Here is a 23,904-nt window from a genome sequence, read left to right on the forward strand (position 1 = left end):
TTAGTATTGCATTACATTACACCACTTTAATGACCAGCCGTAAAACACCAGCATGGAATTCTCACTTTTAATACATTTTATACACTGTACACTGTTGCTCACTTATTAAACACTACATTACACAGTCCTGTCTAAAATGTACCAAGAGACAAATTATGCATTTGTAGAGCATTTTGGTGTGGAGGCAACCAGAAAGCTTCTGGACTACACATCATATGCTACACTAGAACATCTGGACAAAGCCTCCGTTCCATCAGTGTATTGTACTGTGTATCAGTGGAGGCTTCATGGAGATGTGAATATTGCATAGCAGAAACAAATGACACTGAGCTTGGGGCTTTCATGGAGGCCAAATAAAACCCTCAATGTGCTGCTTTGTAATGTCTCTGGGCCGTGACTCCTGCCTGATGTGCAGACCTGAGGGTTAAAAAAGATGATGAATTGATGTCTAACAGGGATACACTGGTTACACAGTTGATCTGAGAGAATTCAGCTATGGAAATGTGTGAGCTAAACTGGAAAGTTGTTTATAGAGGTCTGAATGGGTTTTTCTTCTTCTTCTTCTTCTTCTCTCTCATTCATAAAATACACTTTGTCCTCCTTTTATCATCTAACATAGTCTAATCTCAGCATGTGGTCATGGAGATTTGCATACTACGTTTCGACTTATATAGTCCCCTGGTTTAAACAAAACAAGACCTAATTTCTTGTTTTTTTCTGTTGTGTGTGTGTGTTTTAATTAAAATATGAGTTTCCCATGAGTTATACTTATAAAGCATACTTCTACTTCATTTGCTTTTCACTCTGCATTGTGACAGTATGGATTAGATAGACCACAGAGCAAGCAACTCGACAGACATATCAAAATAATACTGCTCTTCTTCGAAAATATATTACCCTTTTTTTTTTTGCTTCCTCACGCTCCTTTTTTGTTTTTTTTAAATACAGCTGTCGCCAGGAGTTCACAATAGCAATGAAAATATCGAGCTTTTGATTAAAACAGTATAGCACAGGTGGGCTATACAGGTGGGATCGTAGTACAAAACATATCTTAAATGTCTAACAGCGACAGCGTTGAGGATAAAAATAATGACACGTTCTGAAAAGGCTCATTGCACTTTATATACGGCAAACATAACAGTAGCTTTAATGTAAGCCAGGTGTAGTCCTTTTGTTCAAGTCTTTTCATGTTTTCTTTTAAAAAAAAACAAAACAAAACAAAACAGTCCATGTTCCCCGCTGATCTGCCTGGATTATGTCTTCCTTCTTCAGAGGAGCAGTAGGGTAAAGGTTTTATATTCCAATCCCTTTGACGAGAGAGGCCTCCAGAGTAATGTTGAACTCTTGCAAAGTCTGCAACACTCTGATCAAAGAGTTCACTAGACACCGGTCTTTTAGCAGTGCCATGTCCTCGTACATCTGGGCTGTGATGGGACAGTCGGCCAGCAGAGCTATCCAGTGGTGAAGCAGATGGTCTCTGAATGGGATAACAGAAAGACGAGGATGTTTAATGATTACTGGGAATACTATAGTGGCTATGAGAATTTTATCTGAGTATCATCATCTGCTCATCTGGAATTTCCTTCGGGATCAATAAAGTATCTATCTATCTATCTATCTATCTATCTATCTATCTATCTATCTATCTATCTATCTATCTATCTATCTATCTGTCTGTCTGTCTGTCTGTCTGTCTGTCTGTCTGTCTGTGTCTGCCTGCCTGCCTGCCTGCCTATCTATCTATCTATCTATCTATCTATCTATCTATCTATCTATCTATCTATCTATCTATCTATCTATCTATCTATCACCCTCAGTACCCCATTCACATAGTAAAAAGTACAATGCATGGTGGTGGTAGCATCATGTTAAGTGTTTCCCTTGACATCTTGCTTGCTTCTCTGACTAACCCTCACCTTGTCCAGCCCCTGACTTATGGTGGATGGCCTCCTCTAAGTCAGAGACTGTTATGCAATGTTCTTTGCAATATATAATCATTTAATAATTTAATGATGTTTAAGATTTGGGATTTTACCAAAGATATGATGTTCAAGATTTCGTGTTAATAACTAAATCCTTTGGTAGTTCTGTAGACATTTGTCCGAGACTTGTTTTAAGAGCTCACTGGTGTTCAAGATGTTTTAAATGTGTTCTCTAAACAATCTCTGGAGCCTTCCTGGTATATCTGTACTGCATGACACTTTCATTGCACATAGACAGACAATATTCGGTAAAGTATGTAGCTTCTAATGACAACTGCTTGCACTAGGACTAACTTAGTTCTAAAGCAACTTCCAGAGGTTTCAGATGATTGATAATTACGATACACTGTAATTAACATTACTAAATTATTAAAGAGAAAAAGGGTGCAATAATAGGAATGCCGTATTAGCAGTTACTTTGCATTTCCATTTCTGATATCAACCATCAGATATCAAAGTGTGTGACAGATGACTAGTTCTGCCTAACCTGGCTCCGAGGCACACGAGCAGCTGGAACTTTCCGTCTTTGCCGATGTTTCTGGGGGTGCTGCTGATGGCGCGCATGAAGCGGCAGAAATGGCGCACCCTGGTCTGATAGTTCTCATCCTGAGTTACCTGACTCTGCTCGGCACTTTCAAAGTAAACCTGCGCCTTTTCTGAAGAGACGGAATCATATAGACACGGTACAATAACAGTTCAGACATAACACACTCAAGATTCAGGATTCATTCAAATAGCACATAATCCAGAAAATCCAACGTGAGGCTTAAATCAGCCTGTTTCTTACCCAGGAAATCCCAAATGAAGACGTTCTTGAAGAGACGTGGTGACTTGAAGCCGTGCTGGAACACCTGCTCGAGAGCCCAGACCAGACCGTATTCTCCACACAGAAGAAGAGTCAGACTTCCTCTCTGAGATCAGACAGAGGGAATGATTCTCAATAAACCTATTCACTAATCTACTTTACCGTGACAACTGATTGTTACACAATAAAAAGCTATCTCAATACCTCTTTCTCTGGTTTATGGAAGTGTTTAACGATTCCATTAATTGCCTCTCCGACCCCTTCCTGGATCTGCCCCGTGTTCAGCTCTGACAAAAAAAAAGCACTAGGTAGGCTGTTTACCCATGAGCATTAAGTTTATATTTGTCGTGTTGGTACTCACTTGGCTTGCTGTTTGGTGAGATGGTAACGAATCGGCGCATCATTCCAGGCGACTGCTGCATGGGAGGGGTGCGACACATCCGGTCATCATTCTCTGATCCGGCAGTCACCAGCTCTCCCACTAGAATCCTCTCCAAACTGCCATCGTCCACGCCTTTCCCCAGCCAGCGGCCACACGGGAACCTGAACACCAGCAAACACACTACTGTATCTTCTGTTCTACAACATTGTGTCATGTTTTTTGCTGATCAGAAATCTTTATAAATCCGATTCTCACTTGTAAGTGTGCCCTGTGATCCCGTTTCGCACCAGAACGCATTCCACCAGCCACTTGGCGTATAGTCCCGAGTTATCATGACCCATCTGCACTGTGGTCAGCTTGCCCAGGTTCTGGCACTGAGAATGGAAATCACAATACATTTAGCAAGAGACTCATCTGGATCACATCTTTAACCTGCATTTAGAGTGATAATACGCTGTTTATTTATTTGCTCAAAACAGCATTCTATTGATGAAATGTTGATGGGAGTCTGAGTCACATTATCAGGTTGTAAGAAACAAAATAACATAGACGTAAAAGTAGGTATCGCTTTATAATTATTATGAGAGTGCGATGATCACATGCTTGAAAATCAGTCCCATCTCTCAATCTCAATATTCTACAGCTGATGAAAAAACCTTGTTGTTTTTTTGTTAGTAATATACAAAGTAACTCTATATTGGGTAAATCCTTGCAAATGCCAAGCTTTAAAGTTGTGTGTGAAGGAACAAAAGCTTCTCAACTGACATTTAAGTACATATCAAACTTAGTTTATTTTTTATTTTTGCTTCGGGTTGTTTTTCAGATAGAGATAGATAGTCCTGGAGTCGTATTTATGTATTTAGCGATTCCACATAAAAAAGCCACAGAAATTCAGATGTCGTTGACGTTCCATGTAATTACAGTGTAACTGTAGTGGTATGGAATCTGAGCGGTTTATAATCTATAGCAATCCGGATGCTTTTAACCGCTTTGCCAGGTGTGCAATGTATTTTCCCGGGGTTCACTGGAACACACCACTACGTGTGAATAAATGTCACATGACCCGACTTGCACAGGGGGTGTTGGAATGCTGGAAGAATTCCAAGTATTTCAAGCATGGTGAAATTTTCTGAAATGGAAAAACCAAACAAAATGATTAAACATTCCTCACCTCAAAAGTGATCTCCAGAGTGTTTTTCGGCACTTGGAGTACTCCGGTTTCAGCCAGCTCCCCTGACACGCACACCCAGGGGTTAGCTGTGAACATGGAGCCACCCAGCTTCTTACTAGGAATGACCACTACATGATACGGCATCACTGCAGAAGGACAGAGAGAAAGAGTCAAAAAAACATACTCCGGGAATGATAAGGTGCTTGTCGCGATGCTGCGCTGTGACTCACTGATCGTGGTGAAGACGTTGGTGAAGCAGAAGTAATCGACGGCATTGAAGGACAGCAAGTGATAGAGAAACTGTTCCTTCTCGTCATCGCAGCGCAGAAAGGCATAGCGCTTGTAGAGCTTCCTGCAGCAAAAGAAAGAGAAAATGATGTGTGAGACGTGCCGGCAGAAGGCATGTGTTTTCATGTTGGAAGACACCGTGCCAAAGTGGAAAGGAGACACTTCAAAAGAAATCCTAACACAAACATGACCCAGTTTACCCTGAAGAACTCATCAATAATAAAAAAGTGTTTTCATCTTTAAGGGTAGACCGCTACGCTGGGAGCTTATACTTCATCATTTATTATAGATATAAATTCTCATCGTGTCGAACAGATTAATAGGGTTGGTTTAAAGCCAAACGAACGGGGAAAAAAAATGGAAAAAATGAGGATCGTTTAGAAGTTATAGTCACAGAAACATTATTCACATAATAATAATATTCACAGAACATCGTGTGCTGGTCTTACTTGGTGAGCTCGTGATCAGACAGGAGCTGCTTGAGGTGTCTGGACAGCAGTTTCTTCTCCATGGAGAGACGCACCCAGGCTCTGGCCTTCCCTACATCCGTCTTAATCTCTCCGATGTTCTGAATGTGCCTGGAAAAGTGAAAAGATTTTGGTCCCTGAGCATTCTGAGAATGTTTCCATGACATTCCTACCTTAATGACAGAAAAGTTTTTGTTTAGGATCTTTTATAACACTAAAGTATAAAAAACAAGAATGTTTTAAATAATGAAAAATATAATGAATAAAAATATAATAATAATAATAATAATAATAATAATAATAATAATAATAATAATAATAATAATCATCATCATCTAAAATATTTTAAATAAATAAATAAATAAATAAATAATCAGCCAGTTCAGAGTAATCCTTAGTGAGTGAATAATGTTCTAATAATTTTTTAGCAATAATAAATTGTTCCTTTCAGTGCAAGAGACAGTTCAAGGACTAGTATGGGAACAGATCTGGATTTAGACAAATATTAAATAAATATTATCCACTTACACTTACAAAAATTGTATGGAAATGATCACTGTCTTACTTTAAACAATTAAAAGATCTCAAATCCTCTATTAAATGTTAAAACAGAATTAATTTTCTTCATATCGTTCCCCAACATTTCCAGCTTTCTTTCTTAGTTCATTGTTTAGCTCTTGATTTTTCACAGCAGTTGTGCTGGATTATTGTGTTGTATGATGTCCAAAATGGCACTAGCCCTGAGGACTTGGAGAGAAAAGGAGGGCAGCAAGAGGAGCTTTAATCTCAGCCCAGACCTCATCATCCAGCCTGCTTTTGTCCCTCAGAGCCAGTATCCTGGCAGAGCCGTCCAGGCAGATTCGCTGTGTGCAGTCTGTGAGTGCCATCACATTCCCTGAGATTCTCACTAAAGTACATCTAAACAGCGTTTCCTTTCATCGGTTACCACATAGGAATGAGCATGAAGGGAAATGGGCATAAAATGTGCCTGGCAAACTTAAAAATATCCCTCAATAATATTTCATTTTTGCATTATGCTTGCTGTTCAGAATTAAAATCAAGCATTCCATTACTAATACTATTAAATCAGTTTTAATATTAATACTTTACCTAGATGCTACACTATTTAAATGCTAACATACTAATGCTTATATTAAATTATGTTCTAAAACAAAATAAGTCAAATAATCACCAGTATAAAGTTTCATTCATGTCCCTTAATTCTAATGTTTATTATGACATTTAATTCTATTATCAATTAATAAATATGTGAATAATGTTATTTAAGGAAAACTTTAAAAATGTAAAGTATTAACCATCAATTATTGTTGACTAAAATGCGCTTTATTATTAATATTTGTTTGGTCAGTTAGAGCTGCTGGGTCTGCCGAGGAAAAGCTGTGTGTTAAAGGACTTCCTGTGCTGTTTCACTGGTTCACCAGAAGATCCTGCTGGGGGGCTTGGGCTAATTAGACTGGAAGTAACATGACGAGACACAATGACAAAAACCTCTTTCTATTTTCTTCACGCAATGTGCAGAGACAAAATCTACCCAGATCCACCAGACACAACTCCTGACTCCCAGATAAAAGTATAGGAATATCTCAAATTTCAGTATTAGATATACGAGTCTGGAGGTTAAAATATAAACGAGCTCAAATTAATATTAGAATAAGAGCTATGTTATGGTCTCTCTTCACATTTTTCATTTACATGCCACAAGATGGCAGTCCAGATTTTAACTGACCCAGAGATTGACAGCAAACTGCTGATGAGCAAAGATCCTAATACTTCTATTCACTATCTCAAACTGACCTCATGTCCTCAATCAAAGAGACTTTAAGAGGCGGCATTGCGAAGCTGGCGTCCGATTTCCGCCTCTCCGTGTCATGAATGATACCTAAGAGACGGGAGAGAAACGTCAGACCTTCCCATCCACGTACAGGAAAGTAAAACATCGCAGAAGAATAAACCCGTTCATGTTTATCTCATCTAGAAAAGACAGAATATTCGTTACCAGGAGGTCCTAAGCCGGCCGGTGTGGCGTCTCTCTTCTCTGTGCTCTCCTGATAATGCAGCAGGTGCGACCACAAGGCTGATTTCCCCTAATGGAGCAGAGATAGAGAGAGAGAGGACACACATATACACACATGATCATGTTGTTTAGTGTGTTTTTGAAAAAACGGCACAAAAAAGAAAGTCACTGTGTTTCTATTACGTAAAAAAAGGTCATGTGCAAACTCAAAGGCACAACACCCGCATTCTACCGTATTAAATATATATGGTCTACAGGTAAGGTATCATTAATTATTACATTTTCAAATCTAACTTTCTTTAGTTCACTAATTTCATTAGTTTAATTTTCCAAGTTGTTATTCACCATATCCCTGGAACCCTTAGCACAAACGGTCCGACAAGCTGAAACCCTTGCTCCCATAATTATACGGAATACTCATCACCATATTTCTTTGTTTGCTGATGACATCTTATTGTTTTTGGAGAAGCTGTCACATTCTATTCCTGACGTGACGTGTTGAATTTATATGAACATTCTGGATCCCTCTCTGGGTTTAAAATGAACTGGAGCTGGTCATGTTTACTTCCCCCTCAATTCTGAAATTGATCCCATGCCCCTGACTATATCTATTCCATTGGTTCAAAACTTGGTTTTATATTACTGTTCCTTGGTTTTATATTACTGTTCCTTGGTTTTATATTACTGTTCCTTGGTTTTATATTACTGTTCCTTGGTTTTATATTACTGTTCACTGGTTTTATATTACTGTTCCTTGGTTTTATATTACTGTTCCTTGGTTTTATATTACTGTTCCTTGGTTTTATATTACTGTTCCTTGGTTTTATATTACTGTTCACTGGTTTTATATTACTGTTCCTTAGTTTTATATTACTGTTCCTTGGTTTTATATTACTGTTCCTTGGTTTTATATTACTGTTCACTGGTTTTATATTACTGTTCCTTGGTTTTATATTACTGTTCACTGGTTTTATATTACTGTTCCTTGGTTTTATATTACTGTTCACTGGTTTTATATTACTGTTCCTTGGTTTTATATTACTGTTCACTGGTTTTATATAACTGTTCCTTGGTTTTATATTACTGTTCACTGGTTTTATATTACTGTTCACTGGTTTTATATTACTGTTCACTGGTTTTATATTACTGTTCCTTGGTTTTATATTACTGTTCCTTGGTTTTATATTACTGTTCACTGGTTTTATATTACTGTTCCTTGGTTTTATATTACTGTTCACTGGTTTTATATTACTGTTCCTTGGTTTTATATTACTGTTCACTGGTTTTATATTACTGTTCCTTGGTTTTATATTACTGTTCACTGGTTTTATATTACTGTTCCTTGGTTTTATATTACTGTTCACTGGTTTTATATTACTGTTCCTTGGTTTTATATTACTGTTCACTGGTTTTATATTACTGTTCACTGGTTTTATATTACTGTTCCTTGGTTTTATATTACTGTTCCTTGGTTTTATATTACTGTTCACTGGTTTTATATTACTGTTCACTGGTTTTATATTACTGTTCACTGGTTTTATATTACTGTTCACTGGTTTTATATTACTGTTCCTTGGTTTTATATTACTGTTCCTTGGTTTTATATTACTGTTCACTGGTTTTATATTACTGTTCCTTGGTTTTATATTACTGTTCACTGGTTTTATATTACTGTTCCTTGGTTTTATATTACTGTTCACTGGTTTTATATTACTGTTCCTTGGTTTTATATTACTGTTCACTGGTTTTATATTACTGTTCCTTGGTTTTATATTACTGTTCCTTGGTTTTATATTACTGTTCACTGGTTTTATATTACTGTTCCTTGGTTTTATATTACTGTTCACTGGTTTTATATTACTGTTCCTTGGTTTTATATTACTGTTCCTTGGTTTTATATTACTGTTCACTGGTTTTATATTACTGTTCCTTGGTTTTATATTACTGTTCCTTGGTTTTATATTACTGTTCCTTGGTTTTATATTACTGTTCCTTGGTTTTATATTACTGTTCACTGGTTTTATATTACTGTTCCTTGGTTTTATATTACTGTTCCTTGGTTTTATATTACTGTTCCTTGGTTTTATATTACTGTTCACTGGTTTTATATTACTGTTCCTTGGTTTTATATTACTGTTCACTGGTTTTATATTACTGTTCCTTGGTTTTATATTACTGTTCACTGGTTTTATATTACTGTTCCTTGGTTTTATATTACTGTTCCTTGGTTTTATATTACTGTTCCTTGGTTTTATATTACTGTTCACTGGTTTTATATTACTGTTCCTTAGTTTTATATTACTGTTCCTTGGTTTTATATTACTGTTCCTTGGTTTTATATTACTGTTCACTGGTTTTATATTACTGTTCCTTGGTTTTATATTACTGTTCACTGGTTTTATATTACTGTTCCTTGGTTTTATATTACTGTTCACTGGTTTTATATTACTGTTCCTTGGTTTTATATTACTGTTCACTGGTTTTATATTACTGTTCCTTGGTTTTATATTACTGTTCACTGGTTTTATATTACTGTTCACTGGTTTTATATTACTGTTCACTGGTTTTATATTACTGTTCCTTGGTTTTATATTACTGTTCCTTGGTTTTATATTACTGTTCACTGGTTTTATATTACTGTTCCTTGGTTTTATATTACTGTTCACTGGTTTTATATTACTGTTCCTTGGTTTTATATTACTGTTCACTGGTTTTATATTACTGTTCCTTGGTTTTATATTACTGTTCACTGGTTTTATATTACTGTTCCTTGGTTTTATATTACTGTTCACTGGTTTTATATTACTGTTCCTTGGTTTTATATTACTGTTCACTGGTTTTATATTACTGTTCACTGGTTTTATATTACTGTTCCTTGGTTTTATATTACTGTTCCTTGGTTTTATATTACTGTTCACTGGTTTTATATTACTGTTCCTTGGTTTTATATTACTGTTCACTGGTTTTATATTACTGTTCACTGGTTTTATATTACTGTTCACTGGTTTTATATTACTGTTCCTTGGTTTTATATTACTGTTCCTTGGTTTTATATTACTGTTCACTGGTTTTATATTACTGTTCCTTGGTTTTATATTACTGTTCACTGGTTTTATATTACTGTTCCTTGGTTTTATATTACTGTTCACTGGTTTTATATTACTGTTCCTTGGTTTTATATTACTGTTCACTGGTTTTATATTACTGTTCCTTGGTTTTATATTACTGTTCCTTGGTTTTATATTACTGTTCACTGGTTTTATATTACTGTTCCTTGGTTTTATATTACTGTTCACTGGTTTTATATTACTGTTCCTTGGTTTTATATTACTGTTCCTTGGTTTTATATTACTGTTCACTGGTTTTATATTACTGTTCCTTGGTTTTATATTACTGTTCCTTGGTTTTATATTACTGTTCCTTGGTTTTATATTACTGTTCCTTGGTTTTATATTACTGTTCACTGGTTTTATATTACTGTTCCTTGGTTTTATATTACTGTTCCTTGGTTTTATATTACTGTTCCTTGGTTTTATATTACTGTTCACTGGTTTTATATTACTGTTCCTTGGTTTTATATTACTGTTCACTGGTTTTATATTACTGTTCCTTGGTTTTATATTACTGTTCACTGGTTTTATATTACTGTTCCTTGGTTTTATATTACTGTTCCTTGGTTTTATATTACTGTTCCTTGGTTTTATATTACTGTTCACTGGTTTTATATTACTGTTCCTTGGTTTTATATTACTGTTCACTGGTTTTATATTACTGTTCCTTGGTTTTATATTACTGTTCACTGGTTTTATATTACTGTTCCTTGGTTTTATATTACTGTTCACTGGTTTTATATTACTGTTCCTTGGTTTTATATTACTGTTCACTGGTTTTATATTACTGTTCCTTGGTTTTATATTACTGTTCACTGGTTTTATATTACTGTTCCTTGGTTTTATATTACTGTTCACTGGTTTTATATTACTGTTCCTTGGTTTTATATTACTGTTCACTGGTTTTATATTACTGTTCACTGGTTTTATATTACTGTTCACTGGTTTTATATTACTGTTCCTTGGTTTTATATTACTGTTCACTGGTTTTATATTACTGTTCCTTGGTTTTATATTACTGTTCACTGGTTTTATATTACTGTTCCTTGGTTTTATATTACTGTTCACTGGTTTTATATTACTGTTCCTTGGTTTTATATTACTGTTCACTGGTTTTATATTACTGTTCCTTGGTTTTATATTACTGTTCACTGGTTTTATATTACTGTTCACTGGTTTTATATTACTGTTCACTGGTTTTATATTACTGTTCACTGGTTTTATATTACTGTTCACTGGTTTTATATTACTGTTCACTGGTTTTATATTACTGTTCCTTGGTTTTATATTACTGTTCACTGGTTTTATATTACTGTTCCTTGGTTTTATATTACTGTTCCTTGGTTTTATATTACTGTTCACTGGTTTTATATTACTGTTCCTTGGTTTTATATTACTGTTCCTTGGTTTTATATTACTGTTCCTTGGTTTTATATTACTGTTCCTTGGTTTTATATTACTGTTCACTGGTTTTATATTACTGTTCCTTGGTTTTATATTACTGTTCCTTGGTTTTATATTACTGTTCCTTGGTTTTATATTACTGTTCACTGGTTTTATATTACTGTTCCTTGGTTTTATATTACTGTTCACTGGTTTTATATTACTGTTCCTTGGTTTTATATTACTGTTCACTGGTTTTATATTACTGTTCCTTGGTTTTATATTACTGTTCCTTGGTTTTATATTACTGTTCCTTGGTTTTATATTACTGTTCACTGGTTTTATATTACTGTTCCTTGGTTTTATATTACTGTTCACTGGTTTTATATTACTGTTCCTTGGTTTTATATTACTGTTCACTGGTTTTATATTACTGTTCCTTGGTTTTATATTACTGTTCACTGGTTTTATATTACTGTTCACTGGTTTTATATTACTGTTCCTTGGTTTTATATTACTGTTCCTTGGTTTTATATTACTGTTCACTGGTTTTATATTACTGTTCCTTGGTTTTATATTACTGTTCACTGGTTTTATATTACTGTTCCTTGGTTTTATATTACTGTTCACTGGTTTTATATTACTGTTCCTTGGTTTTATATTACTGTTCACTGGTTTTATATTACTGTTCACTGGTTTTATATTACTGTTCACTGGTTTTATATTACTGTTCACTGGTTTTATATTACTGTTCACTGGTTTTATATTACTGTTCCTTGGTTTTATATTACTGTTCACTGGTTTTATATTACTGTTCCTTGGTTTTATATTACTGTTCACTGGTTTTATATTACTGTTCCTTGGTTTTATATTACTGTTCACTGGTTTTATATTACTGTTCCTTGGTTTTATATTACTGTTCACTGGTTTTATATTACTGTTCCTTGGTTTTATATTACTGTTCACTGGTTTTATATTACTGTTCCTTGGTTTTATATTACTGTTCACTGGTTTTATATTACTGTTCCTTGGTTTTATATTACTGTTCACTGGTTTTATATTACTGTTCACTGGTTTTATATTACTGTTCACTGGTTTTATATTACTGTTCACTGGTTTTATATTACTGTTCACTGGTTTTATATTACTGTTCCTTGGTTTTATATTACTGTTCACTGGTTTTATATTACTGTTCACTGGTTTTATATTACTGTTCCTTGGTTTTATATTACTGTTCACTGGTTTTATATTACTGTTCCTTGGTTTTATATTACTGTTCACTGGTTTTATATTACTGTTCACTGGTTTTATATTACTGTTCACTGGTTTTATATTACTGTTCACTGGTTTTATATTACTGTTCCTTGGTTTTATATTACTGTTCCTTGGTTTTATATTACTGTTCACTGGTTTTATATTACTGTTCCTTGGTTTTATATTACTGTTCACTGGTTTTATATTACTGTTCCTTGGTTTTATATTACTGTTCACTGGTTTTATATTACTGTTCCTTGGTTTTATATTACTGTTCACTGGTTTTATATTACTGTTCACTGGTTTTATATTACTGTTCACTGGTTTTATATTACTGTTCCTTGGTTTTATATTACTGTTCACTGGTTTTATATTACTGTTCCTTGGTTTTATATTACTGTTCACTGGTTTTATATTACTGTTCCTTGGTTTTATATTACTGTTCACTGGTTTTATATTACTGTTCCTTGGTTTTATATTACTGTTCACTGGTTTTATATTACTGTTCCTTGGTTTTATATTACTGTTCACTGGTTTTATATTACTGTTCACTGGTTTTATATTACTGTTCACTGGTTTTATATTACTGTTCACTGGTTTTATATTACTGTTCACTGGTTTTATATTACTGTTCACTGGTTTTATATTACTGTTCCTTGGTTTTATATTACTGTTCACTGGTTTTATATTACTGTTCCTTGGTTTTATATTACTGTTCCTTGGTTTTATATTACTGTTCACTGGTTTTATATTACTGTTCCTTGGTTTTATATTACTGTTCCTTGGTTTTATATTACTGTTCCTTGGTTTTATATTACTGTTCCTTGGTTTTATATTACTGTTCACTGGTTTTATATTACTGTTCCTTGGTTTTATATTACTGTTCCTTGGTTTTATATTACTGTTCCTTGGTTTTATATTACTGTTCACTGGTTTTATATTACTGTTCCTTGGTTTTATATTACTGTTCACTGGTTTTATATTACTGTTCCTTGGTTTTATATTACTGTTCACTGGTTTTATATTACTGTTCCTTGGTTTTATATTACTGTTCCTTGGTTTTATATTACTGTTCCTTGGTTTTATATTACTGTTCACTGGTTTTATATTACTGTTCCTTGGTTTTATATTACTGTTCACTGGTTTTATATTACTGTTCCTTGGTTTTATATTACTGTTCACTGGTTTTATATTACTGTTCCTTGGTTTTATATTACTGTTCACTGGTTTTATATTACTGTTCACTGGTTTTATATTACTGTTCCTTGGTTTTATATTACTGTTCCTTGGTTTTATATTACTGTTCACTGGTTTTATATTACTGTTCCTTGGTTTTATATTACTGTTCACTGGTTTTATATTACTGTTCCTTGGTTTTATATTACTGTTCACTGGTTTTATATTACTGTTCCTTGGTTTTATATTACTGTTCACTGGTTTTATATTACTGTTCACTGGTTTTATATTACTGTTCACTGGTTTTATATTACTGTTCACTGGTTTTATATTACTGTTCACTGGTTTTATATTACTGTTCCTTGGTTTTATATTACTGTTCACTGGTTTTATATTACTGTTCCTTGGTTTTATATTACTGTTCACTGGTTTTATATTACTGTTCCTTGGTTTTATATTACTGTTCACTGGTTTTATATTACTGTTCCTTGGTTTTATATTACTGTTCACTGGTTTTATATTACTGTTCCTTGGTTTTATATTACTGTTCACTGGTTTTATATTACTGTTCCTTGGTTTTATATTACTGTTCACTGGTTTTATATTACTGTTCCTTGGTTTTATATTACTGTTCACTGGTTTTATATTACTGTTCACTGGTTTTATATTACTGTTCACTGGTTTTATATTACTGTTCACTGGTTTTATATTACTGTTCACTGGTTTTATATTACTGTTCCTTGGTTTTATATTACTGTTCACTGGTTTTATATTACTGTTCACTGGTTTTATATTACTGTTCCTTGGTTTTATATTACTGTTCACTGGTTTTATATTACTGTTCCTTGGTTTTATATTACTGTTCACTGGTTTTATATTACTGTTCACTGGTTTTATATTACTGTTCACTGGTTTTATATTACTGTTCACTGGTTTTATATTACTGTTCACGGATTCAGTTGTTAACAAAAAAGGTTAATTTTCAAAGTTAAAGTACATTTTTTTCCCCAATTCACCATAATGTAATGTAAGACCAAATTGCTTTGGTAATCTCTCTTTTCTCGCTCTCTCTCACTTTCTCTGTCTCTGTCTCTCTCTCTCTCACTCACTTTTTTTCTCACTCTGTCTTTCTCTGGCTTTCTCTCTCTCTCTCTCTCTCTCTCTCTGTGTGTGTCTGTGTCTGTCTCCCTCTCACCACTCTCTCTCTCTCTCTCTCTCTCTCTCTCTCTGTGTCTGTCTCCCTCTCACCTCTCTCTCTCTGTGTGTTCTGTGTCTGTCTCCCTCTCACCTCTCTCTCTCTCTCTCTCTCTGTGTGTTCTGTGTCTGTCTCCCTCTCACCTCTCTCTCTCTCTCTCTCTCTCTCTCTCTCTCTCTCTCTCTCTCTGTGTTCTGTGTCTGTCTCCCTCTCACCTCTCTCTCTCTCTGTGTGTTCTGTGTCTGTCTGTCTCCCTCTCACCACTCTCTTTGTCTCTCTCTGTCTCTGTTTTTAGCTAAATTTGGTTGAATTGTTCCCATATTACCAACTTTATGAATTTTTGGTCCCTTTTAAAATGGTAAAGCTTTCTACAAAAGCCTTAAAATCATCATCATCATTGATAAACAAACAAATATTATAAATAATCCCTGTTCCATTGCCCTTCATGATATTCTGTCTTCTCTTTGTTTTCGAGTTTTTTTCCCCGATTCACAATTAGGACAAACATGTAATAGTGTCATTTTCAAATATATCACATTACAGAAGTCTTCTAAATGTCAAAAGAAGGAAAGTAAATGAAAACATATTGTATTTAAGTATCTATTATTATTGTGTATTTGTGTAGGTGTGCTCCTGGTTTACCTGTTTAACCTGCAGCCCGTGGCTCCAGATTCTCTCCAGCAGGTCACAGAGGCTGGCGATGAGTGTGTTCTCCTCCACGCCGGTGATGCTGACCTCACCGTGACCGAGCTCCACTGCCTCCCTGCCCATCTTCTCCACCAACATGCGCTTTGTCTGGACCGACAAAACACGATCATGTAACAGAAGCACTACTTGAGAGGACGCCACACACAGATGCACGGATCCCTCTCTCTAAGCCAGTTTTTTCCTTTGACATACCTTATTTCTGCACTCCTTCAGCAGACCCTCCACAAACTTCCAGTTGGTCTGAGCGATGACAGAAGGGGACAGGTTGGACAGTTTGGGCTGGCGGATGGTGGTGCCCAGGTTACGAGCCTCCTGGATGTACTTCTGTATTTGCAGAGCGGAAAATATGAAAAGATTTAGTACAGAGTATAACATTGCTCTAATCAGTGTTGGTCCCATGCTTCTCTATTAAAGAGTAATGAGGTGAATTTAAACTGCAAATGACCTCAAACTGCAGTACAGTTTTATTTGGGGACGTGAAGCAACTTCACAAAAAGCACTACAGTCTGTTGTAGTCTGATTTGAGCTATGAACCAATTTCACATTTGTAAAGTGTAACTTTGGTGTAAATCGACAGCAAGGGGACTAATATGTCATACAAAAGTCCATATATATTATGAACTCTTTCTCCCAGTTGCTGGCTTTGTGAAAGTTGCACACTGGAAGCATCTCTGTGACAAACTAAGCAGGTGATCGGTAAAAAATGCAACAGGAGGTACCTAGTTTACAAATGTGAAATTGATCAGAAGTAACAGAGTAGGACCTAAGGGCTTTGACACATCAAGCTAATGTTGGAGAAATAACGCTGCACTGTAAAGATGATAGACAGGCTTTGTTCTTTGTTCCTGTGTGAAAGGAAATAACTTGTCCTAGCAGGGGGTGGCGACAGTAAAAAATGAATAATGTAAGATACAATATGTTGGAAAAATCATTTAACCGATTCCCTACGGGCTCCTGAACAGCACAACACAAACGTGTTTGCCCTCTCATCAGGAGATCATGAGAAGAGATCCAGATGATGCCATGGCCTGGAGACGAGAGAGAAAAATGAGCTCTGCCTTGTCAATCAGAGCAACGCTTGCCAAGCACAGGCATCTACGTGCTTGTGTATGCCAACGTGAGCTGTTAGAGCTTGTTCAGCTGCCCTGCGTTGATGTGGGGCAGGATGCGTCAATGTGGCTGGCTTTATGTTGACCTGATGCTATATCTTAGCTGTCCCTGTGCAATGACCCCAATTTCATAAGCTGGGATATGCGAAGAAAAGAACTCCACTGTGCTGTAATAAAGGCATCTGTGGTGTGATAGAGAACTAGCTAATCGCTGTAAATGTGGTAAAACAAAACGTCTGCCTAAAGATGACAAAATAATAGCTACAGGAAATAAATGGATGGTGAGAATTATCAAGCAGAAGTTTAAAATGGAAACGTGTCTGTCTGTGTGTGTTATTTATTTTCTTAGCTAGATTTCTAGATTTCGTCTGTCAGCTGGTAACAGCAAAGAATTAGTGTCTATAATGACCTCAGAAACTACAATGACCTAATAGTTCCTCAAGGGGCATTGATTGCTGTTGTAGAAAGGACATTAATCAGCTACAGTTACATTATTTACTGTCCACTGTCACCCAAATGAGGATGAGGTTCCCTTCTGAGCCTGGTTCCTCTCAAGGTTTCTCCCTCATATCATCCGAGGGAGTTTTTTCCTTGCCACCGTCGCCACAGGCTTGCTCATTAGGGATAAAATAGTTTAATAATATAATTCAACAATTTATTTTTATTTCTAGTTATTTAGTTATTTTTTATTTTCATTTCCCCTTTCTCCATTTCTCTTCTTTTGTAAAGCTGCTTTGAGACAATGTTCATTGTAAAAGGCGCTATACAAAATAAATTGAATTGAATTGAATTTCTTTTCTCCTGCACAGGCACGCTCTCAAACAATAGCCTGATAGGATAAATAGTGCCAGCAATAAAAACTCTGAGCAGTGGTTATCCACAATCTCTCTACTGCTAACAACTGGCTTGATGTGTCAGGGCCCTAAAGTGAGGAAATATCAGAAACACATGACCTCAAAACCAACACATACCGCATCCACCGTGACAGACTTTATACACGGCCTGAAGGACTGTGAGTACCAGTAGTAGTCCAGTGACATTAGAAGCTGGAGACAATCCAGATGCTTTAAGTGTGTGTGTGTGTGTGTGATGTAAAAGAGTATTCAACAGGATCATGCAGGAAAGGGGTGGGACGAAAAACAGAAACAGGTGATGGACAATAAAAAAAATTAATTGATACGGAAAAAACTAATGAAAGGATAGAAATCAATGAGTGATTAATAAAGCAACACAGAAAAAAATAAGGGAAAAGGTGAAGTCCTTGCCTCTCGCTGGTCGTTGTCCAGGTAAAGGTGCTCTGCATGCTGCTTCTGTCTGTCCTTCCTTCTCCACTGGGCAGGAGCGCTGCGTTTGGTCCACCTACAACACCAGAGCAGGGCTCGTTGATAATAAACCAACACAGCTGTTCCTTTCACAGAGAATTATTACCGTGCATTAATATTCCATGATCTCGTTCTAATTTAACATTTCTACCATGCAGTATTGTCGTTCAGAAGAATGCTCAGCATTACACAACGAATATACAAATGAATCTATTTTAGAATATATTATGAATATTACATTTTCATACATATTCATTACCAGCAGTACTCTGACATTTCTGTGTCCATACTACAACAAAACAGTTGCATCAGTTTCTGCAGAATAATTCACGTTTATCTTGGATGGTTTTGTAACTGTTATTATTTCCTGTACTGCTCTGAGTGTCCATTTACTCTGTACACTTGTCGGTTACGTACACCTTCCTTCAGGGAAATTACAGTCATGCAATGTTTGTGCAACCTCTTCACATCCTCAAAACTTGATATTTCCCAATAAACTGTTCAGGAAACTACATATTGCAGGAGTATCACAGATATTATGAACCAGCTCGCAACATGTAGTGTAACATGTATACAGCGTCTCACTTGTTGCTGGTGGGGCCGGTGGCGAGCACATCGGACTGCAGTCGGGGGAAGAAGCCCTGCTTGTAGCGACCCTGTCCGATCTTCATGTCCAGCAGGTGTGGGTGCACAGCCGTGTGGTCGATCTTAGAAAGCCGCATCTCGATGGCCTTCTCTGGAGGGCAAGAAAAAGCAGAGGCACATAAAAACACACATTGTCCCTTTGCTTACTTACGTCACCTGCAAGCCTACGTGACTCATGCAGCATGAGAAAAGAAAAGGACCATCAAGCCACTAAATCTCTCCCACACATCAGGCTGTGAGTAAGCATTATGCAAAAACCAACACCTCCTCGCAACAAAAATCAGAGAGTCCCTCGATGCATTCAGCCTGTTAGCACTAGATTTTGTTTTTAATGAATAGCTATGTAATTTGACAGCATCTATTTGTGATCAATTGTTAAAATATGGATGAAATTAGAAGGTTATTTACATTCAAGGATTTTGGCAGACACACCTATCAACAAACACAACAATACTGGTTCACTTGGATTGGCTAAGGCTAACATAAGTCTAAACCTAGATAATATAATATAATATAATATAATATAATATAAATATAAAATAATATATATATTTTATTTATTTAAAATAATATATATAAATATTTCTTTTAATTTTTTATTTATTTATTTATTTTTAAATATAATTATATAACAAATAATTATATTTAAAAAAATATATATATATTTTTGCATTCAGTGCTGCGTATTTTTTAACATACAAAAATATCTTATTTCCTGCTGTCACTATAAAGGAGAAATTAAATTCCAAGATGCAAAACAGTTCGATCGGAATAAATGATAATTACATATCAATACAGATTTTATGCAAATAAGAATAACGCATGTGCAGTTTATTAAAGTGTTGGATGATTATTATTCAACATTAAAACTTTAATAATAAAACTAGACAAATGAATAAAACGTTCTTATTAAGTCTGAACGAGTCTGATGACACCAAAGATACAAACATTCAGCTATTAGGTGGAGTCAGTGTACAGAGCATCACCTTATCATTAAATTATCACAATGTATTTATTCAGTCGTGGCCCATTTCCAAAAAATATTACCATTAAAATGATATCAGCCTTTTCAGAAATATCCAGTGGACCAGGACCGGAATCTCATCCATAATCTCTCTATAATGATAAACATTTAGAACTAAATTTCATTAAGAAAATGGCGATTATTCTACACAGCAGGACTAATGAGGGACACGTGAAGGTTAATGGCGCTACATGATGATCAGTATGATTCCTAAAATAAACCCCATGCTTCAGTTTTTACTCACCTTCATTCATCACTGAACAATAAAATAAAAAGAATGAGATACCCGGACTAGCAATGTGAGCCTTTTTCAGCTGATAACAATAAAGTGTCACTGCAGGTCTTTTATTCCTTCTCATACTGCAGATATTTTAATTTATGGCAAAACTGCTGAAACTATTTAATGAATCTACATCTTTTAATACTGCTTGTAACGCAGATCGGGCAACTCAGGTCCTATCACATATATTTTTAACACACATCGATTTTCGCATGTCTAACAAAGGAACACACTAAGTAGTATTTTGTAGCTTACTGTAAACCAACGCATCGGCACCAACCACAAGATAAATGTAATACAGTTTAATTACACACTAATAATCGAAATCAGTGAGCAATGAAATGTCCTATTGTCCGTATTAATCATTTATCACGGTTTTTCTGTCATGTCCAGCAGGGACAATTCACGTCCACACCACCAGAGGGAAACCTCCTCCCAGTGCCGATGCTCCTCTTTTGTCCTTTACCGTCAGTAAAGTACATGGACGCTAAGCCTTGCTGTTAAATTTTCACTTACTACTCTCCGTCCTAAATAGTATCCGAGCATTACATTACAACAAAAAGTGTGTCCCCAATCGTATGTTGAGAAGAGAATCCTGGATGGTTCGGCTATTTCTAGTAAAATTTCACTTCAGCTAATATCCCCTAACAACTCCTTAAGGAGTTGGGATTAAGGAGGGGTTTTATGATAGCCGTTATGATGCATTTTAAAGAGGTGTAGATGAAAAAGAACCTGATTGGCTTTTAGAAAACGTGACTGAATTTCTTCTTGTGCCTGCTCTCACCTGCTTCTTCAATGTTGGTGCATTTCTGGTACATGGAGGTGCGCAGCGTCGGCGTCCTGACGTTCAGCAGCCGCACCTTTTCCACACGGCTGTCAAACACTCGCAGCGTGTGCTCTTTGTCCTCGTCGTCGTGGTACAGGATCTTGCTGTCGATAAAAGAGGCAAACATCTGCGTCTCCAGGAAGCGGGACAGGAAGGGCAGGTAGGGCTCCGGCTGGTCAGACAGGAAGGAGGCCTGAGAGGGACAGAAATTCAAAAATGATATTCTGCATAGCACATGAGCAGCTACATTGGGAAAAGAAATGAATGTATAATGTAATAAAATATAGAAAAATGTAAAGAGAAAATGAAACATAAGACATACAAAATGAGGAATAAAGGAAATTTTCAAGCAGCTAAAAAGAAAGAAGAGAGAATGGTGCACACTGATGACATCATATGATCGTGGAGCAACAAATAGACTGCATATAGAATTCCTGTTTACAAACAGGATATAACAAGACAAATGCAGCATCATGAGAAGTCTATAGGACTGAGCAGATGTTCACCTTGTCAAAGTTCTGCATCTGGTCCCGGTTACTAAACCAGGACTCTTTGTCCTGGTTGGGCTGGATGACAAACACCTCATAGTCGGCAAACATCTGTGTGAAACGGTTGGCGAAAACCTCCCTCACTCGAATGTTCAGCTGGTGCATCTTCAGCTCCTCTTCATCACACTGCATCTTCATATCCTTGTTCGTGCCTGAATCGTCTTTCACATCCAGCTGCAAGACAAACCAGAGACCAGGCCATGTTCACAAAAAAAACTACTGGAAAACATACTTCAAAAGGCCTTATCCTTAAAGGACAATGATCTGAGCAGGATTGCCTAAGAATAAAGCTTCACTATCACTTTAAAGTTCCCACCCGATAATCCCCATGTGATGATTAAGGAAAAGACTGTTTTTCATTAATAAAGGTTGTGAAATTCAAAGCAGGGTTTCAAAGTCAGAAAGCTGCTTGGCTTATCTCGGTATCACACAAAAGCCTGGGAAAGGAAGTGCCCAAGTTTCTTTTTTTTTTGTTCTATGTAACTAAGAAGGCATGTTTTCCCCAGAGACCCTGGTCTTGAAGCAAAACAGTAAAACCACACAGAAATCTTACAAACCTACTCTGTACCACTGAGCGGAAAACTGGGTATAGAAAATGAAAACACAGGCAACAACATACTGGTTTCCTGTTTCTAAATGATGTCTGAGCATGCAAGAAGGGGGGACCGAAAGAGTTTCTGCAAACTGCTGAGCCGGCTGTTTTCAGTGTGCTAAAACGAGCCCTTTCCTTGTGTCAGCATGATATTAATGAACAAAAAGACTTGCTAATTATCTATGTATTAAATACAGACATGGCTCTCCAAGTGGGGTCTGGGAAGGAAATCCGGTTACAATGGAAGACATCACAAACCCACTATTATTAGTTACTGTAAATATTATCAAGTGCTGGTCAATTAAATTGAATGAGTTTAATCCAACGGTGTCCAGTCTTATCTGAAAATGGCTGGTGTTGGCGAAGGTTTTCATTCCAATCAAGCAGAAGATCCAGTCGATCTTTCCTTTCAGTAGACTCAGGTGTGGCTTCTGCTTGGTTGAAATAAAAGCCTGCACCCACACCAATGCTGGGTCACGGGGAACCTGGAATCTATCCCAGGAGACTGAGAGCACAAGGGAGTTTACACACTGGACAGGTCTATCACAGAGCACACACATGCCAATCAGGACTAACGGAGGAAACCAGAGTACCCTGAGGAAACCCCTGAGGCATGGGGAGAACATGCAAACTTCACACACAGATGGTGGAGGCGGGACTCAAACCCCCCCAACCCTGGAGGTATGAGGCAACCACAGTGTTAATAACTGATGAACTTGGAATTAATGTGTGGAAAGTACAAGATTAAAGAGCTCTATGTTATAATATAACGCTCTACTAATAATATTACCATGCTAATTGTAATAATAGATTTGTTATTTCTGTATGTAATTTTTTTACAGTTTAGAAGACTGCAAAAAGTATGATATGACAATGAAACAGATCAAATCACATATCCGCATCATGATACCACCTGTGATAAGATTTACTATCCAACCAAGTTAGAAATACAATAAAGGACACATTTCCTTGTAATATACTATACTACATGTACTAGAATGGGCCATCATCTGAAAAATTGCTCCTTCTGGACAAAATAATAGAAAATGACCTGGGATCAGCGACGAGGCCACAATAGCTTTAAGCTTTTGGAGATAAGTGTTAATGAGTGATGCAAGTAAACATCCAATTCTACGCTAATCATTCATCCTTAATGGAAATTCAGACTGCAGTAATAGATTTGCCGCATTTAACACATTTAATACATGCTAATCAGACAAGCATAGTGAGAATGATGAAAAGTGGGCGATAAGGGCAATAAAATTAAATAAAATAGCTAAAATAATTATCTAATTTATATATATATATATATATATATATATATATATATATATATATATATATATATATATATATAAATGATATAATATATATAATTATATAAATATATATAAATATGTGTGTGTATATTATTTAATAATTTGTTCAATTATTATTATAAGACAAATATAAAAAAAATGGTATTCCTTTAAATATTGTATGACATTTATTTTATGATATTCCATGATAATTGATGAAACATTTTTTGATTGTGAGTTATGGTCAAGGTCAAGGTCTAGCCAGTTGCTGAAATCAGTGCAGCACAAGATAAAAGAGCCAGAC

The 23,904-nt window shown here is 35.8% G+C and overlaps 1 protein-coding gene across 2 annotated transcripts in view; it reads right to left on the minus strand.

The window, feature by feature from the left end:
- Positions 1-53: 53 nt before the first annotated feature.
- dennd5a (DENN/MADD domain containing 5A) overlaps positions 54-23,904 on the minus strand; it is a 58,771-nt gene continuing 34,920 nt past the window's right edge. For both annotated transcript variants that reach the window (XM_058400812.1, XM_058400811.1), the window contains 17 exons: positions 21,669-21,884; positions 21,121-21,355; positions 18,973-19,123; positions 18,331-18,424; positions 16,149-16,280; positions 15,891-16,043; positions 7,113-7,200; positions 6,911-6,995; positions 5,078-5,206; positions 4,571-4,692; positions 4,341-4,486; positions 3,425-3,543; positions 3,149-3,330; positions 2,992-3,074; positions 2,770-2,893; positions 2,470-2,638; positions 54-1,477 (listed from right to left, as the gene is read on the minus strand). In XM_058400812.1, the coding sequence (XP_058256795.1) occupies positions 1,294-1,477; positions 2,470-2,638; positions 2,770-2,893; positions 2,992-3,074; positions 3,149-3,330; positions 3,425-3,543; positions 4,341-4,486; positions 4,571-4,692; positions 5,078-5,206; positions 6,911-6,995; positions 7,113-7,200; positions 15,891-16,043; positions 16,149-16,280; positions 18,331-18,424; positions 18,973-19,123; positions 21,121-21,355; positions 21,669-21,884 (2,412 nt within the window). In that variant the 3' untranslated portion in view covers positions 54-1,293. The remainder of the gene's footprint in view (positions 1,478-2,469; positions 2,639-2,769; positions 2,894-2,991; positions 3,075-3,148; positions 3,331-3,424; positions 3,544-4,340; positions 4,487-4,570; positions 4,693-5,077; positions 5,207-6,910; positions 6,996-7,112; positions 7,201-15,890; positions 16,044-16,148; positions 16,281-18,330; positions 18,425-18,972; positions 19,124-21,120; positions 21,356-21,668; positions 21,885-23,904) is intronic.

The sequence above is a fragment of the Hemibagrus wyckioides genome, linkage group LG10, assembly GCF_019097595.1.
Source record: "Hemibagrus wyckioides isolate EC202008001 linkage group LG10, SWU_Hwy_1.0, whole genome shotgun sequence".
NCBI lineage: Eukaryota > Metazoa > Chordata > Actinopteri > Siluriformes > Bagridae > Hemibagrus > Hemibagrus wyckioides.